This window comes from Neopelma chrysocephalum, unplaced genomic scaffold (genome assembly GCF_003984885.1).
Source record: "Neopelma chrysocephalum unplaced genomic scaffold, ASM398488v2 Primary Assembly neopelma1_138, whole genome shotgun sequence".
Classification (NCBI taxonomy): domain Eukaryota; kingdom Metazoa; phylum Chordata; class Aves; order Passeriformes; family Pipridae; genus Neopelma; species Neopelma chrysocephalum.
This window is the reverse complement of record NW_020897800.1, coordinates 1,843,990-1,853,668: the sequence shown is the minus strand read 5'-3', so window position 1 is coordinate 1,853,668 and position 9,679 is coordinate 1,843,990. Positions and strand designations below refer to the sequence as shown.

The following is a 9,679-nucleotide window of genomic DNA, read 5'->3' as shown; positions in this document are numbered from 1 at the left end:
AGCTTTCTCAGGAAAGGGTTTTCACCCAGATTTCCAGGAGCTGAGGATGAGATTAGGAGCAGATAGAAAAGAAAACACCCAGCAAAGCAGCAGTTCTGCAACATCCTCCACCCCCCAGCCCCTCAGGGCTCCAGGGACCCACCAGAAGGCAGAGGAACAGCTCCTCTGCTTCTTGACCAAGAGTAAGTCTGGGCTGCCACAGGAACCTCAAGTAATCTGGGATATTTTTTGGATGCTAATACATTACCTGGAGGGCATCAATGCTTTGGAAAAGGAATGATCAGGGAGGTTATTATCAAAATTATTATCAAAATTGTGATTTAAAACTGGATGTGGGTGCTAGGACATATATAAAACATCTTACCTAGGTGATGTTTAGGCATCTGCAAAGCTGGGCTTTTCCCATCCTGAGGTCAGCAGGGCTTTAGGGATTTTCTCAAAATATCAGCAGCTCCTTGATAAGTAGCAGAATTTCCTCTTCTTTGGACTTTTCATTAGGGTTCAGGTGAACTCTCACATGTGATCTTAATGTTTCAGAGTCTTTTCCAGCACCTTCTCTATGAAGCAAACAGCTGTTTGTTTACTCATTAGCTTAATTAAGAGGAAAAAGCAAATGGTACCAGAGTCACCCAATTATCAGAATGCCAAAATTCCCTATCAAGCCCTTTAGAGAGATTCCAAAACACTTCTACAGCTTTAAACTTCTTACAGAATCAGACAATTAGTTAAAAATACAACTTTTAATCCTATCAGTTGATTTTTAAACTGATGCCTTAGGCCCAAATACTATATAGGAAAGTCAAAATTAGCTTATGGAATGAGAGGAGAGGACACAAACCCCCCTGGAATTATTTGTGGTCGTTACCTGGTGTATTCTTTCCTCACAGATATCAAGGTGCTGAAGCAGGCAGAGCATGTGATGGCATCCAGAATCATTCTGCTGAATCCACAGTTCACAACAGCTCCTCTGGGTGGTAAAAACTTCAATCATTTCATTGGCTTTTGGCTCTTTTCCTGCCAATTGCCTCCTTTCCACCTCCTTAACAACAAAATACACGAGCCTCATGTGATACCTGCCTGAGTAACTTGCCTACAGATGTGATTTAGCAATTATATAGTCCTTACAATAAACCTAAAACTGGGTTTAGAACATTTAAACAGGTAAATGTTGCTTTACTTAGCTGAAAAAAAAATCCTACCTGTTCTCACGAGATATGGAATCTGACAATTTAAAAGAAAGCCACTATTCAGAGAATTCAGGGCAAATAGAAATTTTTTTCTTATCAATAAATCTTGTGGCAAAGACAACGTCAAGAAAAATGGAGAGGAGTATTCTGGTCAGCAGCTCAAACAAGAACTATGGGAAGGAGAAGTGTTTGGACTGGGGGCTTTTTTTTTTACTGAAGTAGAACATAGTGTTCTTCCTCATTAAACAGACTTCCCCATGACATTTAAAAGATGTGAAAAAGGAGAAAAACTAGTGAATTGGATAATTTTTGGAGAGAAAGATACTCACATGTTTGTCCAGACCCCAAACAGCAAAATTATTCACCTGTTTGACCTTGTCTATATACTCCAATGTGTGAAATGTTTGCTCAAACGTGGGTGAGAGATGGATTGTTTAGCAAAGCAACATTTATTTGTTTGTTTACACAGGTGGTGACGAAACCAAGTGCATAAAAACCTCTTTTCTTCTCAATCTGCTGAGAGAGGTGAACGAGGAGCTCCGGAGTCACGCGGTGGCAGCTGGGCTGGGGCAGAGCCAAGGGCTGGCCCCAGGTAAATCCCACCTCTGCTCTCTCTCCTGGAACAGCCAGAACTGGGGGGTGAAGATTTTGGTTTCACCCTTCAGGGAGCCATTTATTGTGGCCAGATTCTGCTGCACAGAAATCTGGGCTCCCTCCCAAGCTCTCCTGGTGAGGGAGAATCATAGAATCAGCTGGGTTGGAAGGGACCTCCGAGATCATCAAGTCCAACCCTTGATCCAACCCCGCTGTGGTTCCCAGCCCATGGCACTGATGCCACATCCAGTCTCACTTTAAACATCTCCAGGGATGGAGAATCCACCACTTCCCTGGGCAGCCCATTCCAATGGCTGATCACCCTCTCTGCAAAGAAATTCTTTCTAATATCCAACCTAAACCTCCCCTGGCACAGCTGAAGACCCTGAGCCCTCTTGTCTTGCTGAGAGTTGCCTGGGAAAAGAGACCAACCCCCCCCTGGCTCCCCCCTCCTGTCAGGGAGTTGCAGAGAGTGAGGAGGTCTCCCCTGAGCCTCCTCTTCTCCAGGCTGAACAGCCCCAGCTTCCTCAGCCTCTCCTCATGGGAATTGTGCTCCAGACCCTTCCCCAGCCTCGTTGCTCTCCTCTGGACCTGCTCCTTCAGAAAGGGCTGAACACACAGAGCCAGCCCTGACTGTGCTGCTGAGCAGCTCTGAGACACACAGACTTAATGCCCCTTTTCTGGGCCTTAGCTATCAGAAATTTCTCCACTAAAAGTCAAGTTTTAGACATTTCCTAAGGGTATCAAGCACTTCACAACCCTTGTGATAATGCACAATGCATCAGCAGGGCCTCACTTTGCACTGAACAGTGCATCAGATGAGAAATGCAACATATTACTTGCAATATGTATTTGCAATATGTAATATGTAATTGCATATTACAATGCAATACACACTTGCACTGTAGTGCTACATCTTGGTTTCTATTTTCACTTTTTTTTTTTTGTCCAATTAATCTGATGAAATGCTGCTTTTCTTGCAGCAGCAGCAGCAAGTTGGGCTCAGGGTACAGAGGATGCCTCGTGGGCTCAGGAAGAGGAACCAGCAGCAGTTGATCCTGCAGCCCTTTCTGCCAGAGAGTTTGTCATTTATCAGTATGGAATCTCCATCCTGGAGTTTCTCAGACTTCACATTAATGTAAGTGTTTAAAAACTTGATATTTAGACACTGATATTTAGTAATCAACAGCAGTTATAAAACAAACTCCTCGGTTATAAAATCAATTATATATATACATCAATTATAAAATCAATTAGAGACTGACCATTGAGCCAATATCAGGAATTAAATTCCAGTCCTGTTTTCTCCACAGTGGTGTAGAGATTTGAGGTCAAATCTCTTCCCCACAAGATCTAGTCAGTTCTTGTATTTGTTGTGGCACCTTTCTTAAGCACATCACTTAGGAAATGAAGAATTAATCCCTGCATATTGCATAACACTGTGATAAAACATCTTCCCTTTATATCTTGGAACAATAACTATCTCATTTTCTCTGCACAATTCTTAGCACACCATGGCTTTGGTCTGGGTAAACTCTCCAGGGTCTTTCATAAGAGTCTCAAACAAATAATAAAGTTGCAGTGACCACAGCCAGAGCTCCAGGACTGAAGCACACTTCCATTTACTTAATTAAAAAACTGGCAAGAGGAAATCCTAAGGTTGTTTTTTAAAACAGCCTCCATTTCCATGTGGGATTGGTTTGGCTCTGGGAACCCACAGCAAATCAAGGCTGACATTTCAATGAACCTGGAGCCCATTAATCCCTCTCACCCTGCAGCCCTGAGGTGCTCTCAGCTCTTACAGAAGAGTTTCTCCTTCTCTTTGCAGGCCCCAGAAATCACCCTGTGTGTGGCCTCCAGCCTCCCCCCGAGTGATGCCACAGGCAATGCCTTCAGGGGCTCTTTCTTTTACCAGGTTTGCCCACCCCACACCCAGTCAGCCTTTGCAATGCTTCTGTATCCATTAAGTTCTAAGGCTGGGAAGTAAAATGCAAAAATAGCTCCTGCCTTCCCAGTCACAGTGTTCTCCATGCTTTCTAGGAAAAACATTGATATAAGAAATCCTCAAGTGTTAATAAGCTCCAGATATATCTGAACACAAACTACCAGCACTGTAGGATGCCGAGTTCAAATATATATTTAATGTGAGGGTTGTACCCAAAGCAGATTTGTTAAATCAGCTCTAATTATCCAGTTTCTCATGTCCAAGTTTTACCACTCTCATTTCAACCAAATTCTCTCTAGCTCAGCTCGATAGGAGTCAGTGTATCAGCATTTTACTCACTATAATTAGATTACAGAATGGGACTGTTTAGTATTATTTATTTCTAAAAATGAGGTGTGCAGAGAGAAGCTTTCTCAGGTTCATGATATATAAATATAAACCTGCCCAGGGCAGAGAATGAAAGAATACTTTAGATGCACTTGATAGATCATTAAAGTCTCAGGACTGCCCTGTGCATATGGATATTTCCCTGTACTGATCTGAATCCTTGGACTTACCCAAAATCAAGGCAAAACACTGGAAGAGTTGCATCAGCAGAGCCAATTCCTGCTGTGCTTCTGTCTCAGCTCTGGATATTCATTTTTTTCTCAGAATTCCAGGAACAAACTCTTCGTTCTGAGGGATTGCCTGAGCTCTGTGGGAGGTTTCCTGCTCCTCCTCGTGCACTGCTTGGCTCATGTCTCTGCTGCTGAGCTCCACCACGACACCAACCCCCTCTTCCTGAGGCTTTTTTATCAGGTGTGTTCCAAGGGTAATTCCATTATCCTCATGTTTGTTAAAATAAATATCATTCTAAAAGTGAGGGCTCAATGCTTTGTGCAACTTCAGCGATGAAAGGGGAGATGAAATAAGGTTTTTATGAGTTAATGATTATAAGAACTGCCACTACAGCTACACAGGGGCTGTTCACAGCAAGATTCTTATTCAATGTTTGAAGAACTGTTTTGCCTTAGGTGAAGCCAGTGAGAAAGCAGAAAAATGCACCAAATCATGCATTAATATCCTGCCTGCACACAAACAACACCAACACTTTTGTTCCACTGACAGCTGAGGAGATAAAACCCACACAACTACCCTCTAACCATCACCAACAGAGAATTCCCATTATCACAGTCCTGCCTCAGAACACAGTTACACCAAATTCATTGGGAAAGGAAAAAAGGAATGGGGGATCCTTCCCCAACACCTTGATGTGACGCAGCAGGTTCTCAAAGCCTTTCAAAAAAAGTCATGTTTGGTTTTTTTTCCCCCCTCTCCAGGCACTGAAGGCCTGTCTCAGTGAAATGTTCTCCCTCAGACTCCAGCTCTCAGCAGCTCCCCAGGGCAGTAAATCCCAGAAGATAAACCAGGTGTTGCTGAAGGAGGAACCCTTCTCCAAGGAGGAAGTAAACCTCATCTCCCAGCTTTTTGAAGTCAAAGTGAGAAGGCCCACGGACATGGAAGGCTTTGAGACGGTAACAAGAAAGCTCAGCACCAATATTTTCTTGCTTTGCTACAAAAATGACAATTTAACTGGTTTATAGACCCCCTTGTCCGTGTGCCTGCAGTTAATAAACTGGAATAGAGGACATTCACTCTGAACACACTTTTTTAAGCACTGGAACAGGTTGTGCAGAGAGTTTTTGGATCCTCCCTCCTTGGAGACACCCAAAACCCCTCAAGACACAGCCTTTAGATGACTCTGATTAAACAGGGGGGGTTAAAATAAATTATTCACCTTCATGCAAATCATTAAGTCAGCATAAAAAGCATCACCATGTAAAACACATTTAAGGAGTCTGTAAAAATTAAAGTTAGCAATTAACTGCTTTCTCCACTTCTGTGCTTATCCCACAGCACGTGAAGAACAACCTCCTGCTCCACATGAAATCTGAGGAACCACTGCATGACAAGTGGCTTGTGGAGAAAAAAGAACATTTCCCTCATGGAAAGGACAGCTTAGGATGGTAAGAATAATTTGCCAGGAGCTGTTATTTACTATTTATATTTGCTATTTATTATTTTGCCACCTTGTACAGTGAAATTTGCTTTTCTGTGAAGAGCCTGTGATTAAAATTCCACAACTGGCATTTCTTTCCTCTCATTTTAAACACTTCTTTCCATGTTTTTTTTTTTTTAGCTTTGAAGAGGAAACCTGCACTTCTTTGTCCCCTTCAGAACTTGAGGATAAAGTGGACGTGTTAACTGAGGAGCTGGTGCAGATCATAGAGGATGAACACCAGTTTTTAAGCAGCAAAGGCAATGAAGACCTGCTTTGTTACTACCTTGAAATCACCAGTTTGGAGAAGGACTGTTTGGTAAAACAAATCAATGCATTAGAGGAGGAAATAGCCCTGGGCAGAAAGTTGTAGTGGCACTCAAAGACTTGGTGGTTTTGTTCTGCCTTGGTGATCAGGCTTTAAGCCAAAGTAAATCCTCCATTTTTGTTTTAACTGCGGTGTATTTTTCCTCTCCATACTAAAGGCTCATTAAATCAGGAGTGGAAGCAGTGCAGTGGTTTGAGTGACAAGAGTTTGGCCCCCACCACTGACATTTCTGGCCGCGGCCAAGAGGCAAAAAGAAATATTGCTGCAAAAGCCCAGACTCAGAGTTTCCAGGAATAGAAGCAAAATACAGAATCACTCAGTTCTGCTCAGTGTCAAATGCATTATTTTTTTAACTGGTGTATCAATCTACAACATGTTGTGAAGTTCAGCTGAATAGTTACACTTTTCTGACTTTATGACACAGCAAAAGCTATAGATATAATTACCCCAAGTGACTGTATCTACACAATTACACACCACAAGAGCAAGAAATGTTATTTTCCACCACTGAAAGCAACTTGCCCAGCCCAGACAACCTTTGCTTGTCCTGGAGTCACCATATCTCAGCTCTCTCCCATACAGGAAGGCAGGTCCTGCACTGTCCAAGCCCAGCTCTGCTCTTAGGCTTGGGGAGACAGTCTCTCCTCCTCCCAAATTCAAGAGTCAAACCCTGAAACACATGAAACATTCAGTATTTGCTGATCAGTGAAGCATCACCACAGCCTCTGGTGCAGGTAAAAAGCAAGTGAGGGAAGAGCAGAGTCACTCAAGATCCTTCCTTCCCCCCCCAGCACAGGGCAATTCAAATAATTTCATGAGTCACTAGACACCCTCAACGTTTCTGCTGGTGATATTTAGATCTCTGCTCACAACCCAGCTGTCCTTGCTGCCTTTGCCAGAAGGAAGCAAACTGTCCTTCAAAGCAACTTAGGGGGATAGTTTTTTTTTTTCTTCCTTGACTTGCTTGTGTTTCCACCAAAAAGGTTTTGAACTCCCTTCAGGGCACCAGCAGCAGATAAGATGGCTTTTATAAAAACACATAAAATAATTTATTGATATTTGCATTTCCTTTTCAACTCACAAAAGGAGCCTCACATCAATTTTTCAGTCTTAACGTTAGCATTAATATAAACATTTAAAAACTCAGATAAAACCCCAGAAAAAAAAAATAAAAAGCTTCAGACATACAGAGCAAGAGAGGCAGGGATTAGAGAGACAGCAAGTGCTTTGTGTTTTGACCAAGTTTTGCAGTGCCAGCCCTCCATCCCATTCCACAGTCAGTGCTCCAGAACCAGCCTAAAGCGGGCACAGCCACGGATCTACCGCTTGGTGTTGACCCAGTGGTACCTGTCCACACGTGGCCCTGAGAAGGCAGCTGAGGGCCTGTAGACCTTGTAACCCCTGTGCTGGCCATAGTAGGAGCCATCAGCCAGGTAGGTCTTCCTGGGGAGGTACAGGGACCAGGGCTGGGTGGGAGCCTTGTAGTAGTCACTGAACTGAACAGCAAGAAACAGGATCGGGTTAAAAGTGTGTTTGGGGAAGGGGGGGGACAGTCTGTTGCATTCCCTCATGAGGAAGCCTAAGGAGCAGCTCCCAGCTCCTACAAAAAGTTCTATCCCATTCCCAGAATCCTTAGGTTGGAAAAAAACCCCTCTAAGATATCAAAGTCCAACCATCCCCCCAGTACTTCCGAGCCCACCACGTCTCAAATCCCTCCAGGCACAACGACACCACCACCACCCCGGGCAGCCTGTGGGGAAGAGGTTTCCCCAATATCCAACTTAAACCTTCCCTGGAGCAACTCCAGGCTGTCTCCTCTTGCCCTGTTGGTTGTTACCTCCACAGGAGAGCAAGAAGGTCCCTCCAAGCCTCCTTTTCTCAGGGCTGAGCCCTCCCTGAGCCAGAGCAGCAACATCACCCCGTGCTCGCTCACCTGGTACACACTGTTGGGGTTGCTGACAGTAGGGATGGCTCTGGGCTCCCTGTGGAAGCTCTCCTCATCTGAGGAGGTGCCAGAGTGATAGTCCAGGGCTGCCCTCTCCACGGCATAGCTGATGAGCTGTGGGAGCTCGGGGTTCTCCTTCCCGTCGAAGCGCGCGATGGTGAAGGGCTGGTTCTTCTCCCCGTACCTGGAAGGGACTGGAGGTGTGTGATGCTGCTCTGCACAAGCAGGGACAGCTCACAAGGGGCCAGCTGGCACCAGCAGGTGAGCAGGCCCTCGGATGTCAAGGCTCGAGTTGATGACACTTGCACAGAGCACCCAAAATGTATCAGCCACTCCTTCTGAGCTCACCTGCAGCTCACCTCAAAGGGGTCAACCCACAGCGTCATCTCCCTGGGCAAACCAAGCTTGTTGAAGTCCACATCACTCTCCACGCAGGCTTGCTCCAGCAGGGGATCTCTGGCCTGCTGTTTGTTTATCCTGATGCACCTGGGTAAGAGCAAAGTGCAGGAGGATCTCAGGCTGCACTGCAGCTTGGCAAGCCCTGCTCCTACAGCAGCACACTCAAAATCACTGCTGGTTTACCCAACACATGCATCTCAGGCTGCACTGCAGCTTGGCAAGCCCTGATTCTACAGGAGCACACTCAAATTCACTGCTGGTTTTCCCAACACACGCATCTCAGGCTGCAGTGCAGCTTGGCAAGCCCTGCTCCTGCAAGAGCACACTCAAAAATCACTGCTGGTTTTCCCAACACACGGATCTCAGACTGCACTGCAGCTTGGCAAGCCCTGCTCCTACAGCAGCACACTCAAAAATCACTGTTTGTTTTCCCAACAAGTTCAGCCTGGTGATGCAGGTTCTCCCTCAGAGCCCCAAGCAGCTGCTCAGCCTAAGGAGCTGATTTATAAGCTCAAACAAGGCTTTGTTTTAAGCCCATAAAGCACTGAGTCACTTCATCAGTAGTTTATGAGAATTAAAGGCAGTGAGAACAATTCCAAAAGTCAAAGACCATTTGAGTTCTGCTTCCAAGGAGTCAGAGGCTGCTTTAGGCACTTAGTGCATACTGTCCTGAGACTTCCACCCCAATCTCTAGTCAAACACTGAAAAACAGGTGCATCTCCACCAGTTAATAACTCTTTTTCCCTTGAGCTTAAGGGATAACCAAGTGGTTCCCTCGCAATTTTGTATCACTTATTTCCCATTTAAGGCCTCCAGGGTACTCAGGACCTCTTGAACGTCACACAAAGCCTCCATTCCCTCTCCTGTTCCATTGAGTGTCCTCTCACCTGTAGGCTTGTCCTCGGGATGGGTTGTCCAGGTACCAGTGATTCTTGTACTTCTCAAACAGGATGGCAGTCAGCCTGGCTGCAAATTTCTCTATTTTATGCTTGCTCAGCTTGCCTTCCCTCTTCACCAGCTTTGTGATGAAGAAGACCGTGGCAGCAATTTCATCTTTCATCTTAAATTGCAGCACACGAGGTGCTTCAGCTGTTGGACAGTACAGATGAGACACCACACTAGAGAGATTTAATAACATTAAGGTACTATCAGGTTCCAAGAATAGATGCTGCAAAACCTGCACAAGCCAGGGCAGATAGAGCCTAGATAAGCCTGAGTGCCAAAAAAAGGATAAATTTAGTTT

The 9,679-nt window shown here is 44.9% G+C and overlaps 1 protein-coding gene across 1 annotated transcript; it reads right to left on the bottom strand.

The window, feature by feature from the left end:
• Positions 1–7,411: 7,411 nt before the first annotated feature.
• On the bottom strand, positions 7,412–9,496 carry BTG4 (BTG anti-proliferation factor 4). The gene is made up of 4 exons (XM_027699514.1): positions 9,324–9,496; positions 8,386–8,523; positions 8,026–8,221; positions 7,412–7,588 (listed from the first exon to the last, which is right to left on the bottom strand). The coding sequence occupies exons 1-4, from the start codon at positions 9,494–9,496 to the stop codon at positions 7,412–7,414; spliced, it is 684 nt and encodes a 227-aa protein (XP_027555315.1).
• Between the last annotated feature and the right edge of the window lie 183 nt (positions 9,497–9,679).

Bases quoted from the DNA above. Each gene is read 5' to 3' on its own strand.
- BTG4 (XM_027699514.1), bottom strand. From the start codon at position 9,496: ATGAAAGATGAAATTGCTGCCACGGTCTTCTTCATCACAAAGCTGGTG. The intron at 8,222-8,385 runs GTGAGCTCAGAA...AGTCCCTTCCAG, and splicing joins CCCTTTGAGGTGAGCTGCAG to GTACGGGGAGAAGAACCAGC. The intron at 7,589-8,025 runs GTGAGCGAGCAC...CTTGCTGTTCAG, and splicing joins ACCCCAACAGTGTGTACCAG to TTCAGTGACTACTACAAGGC.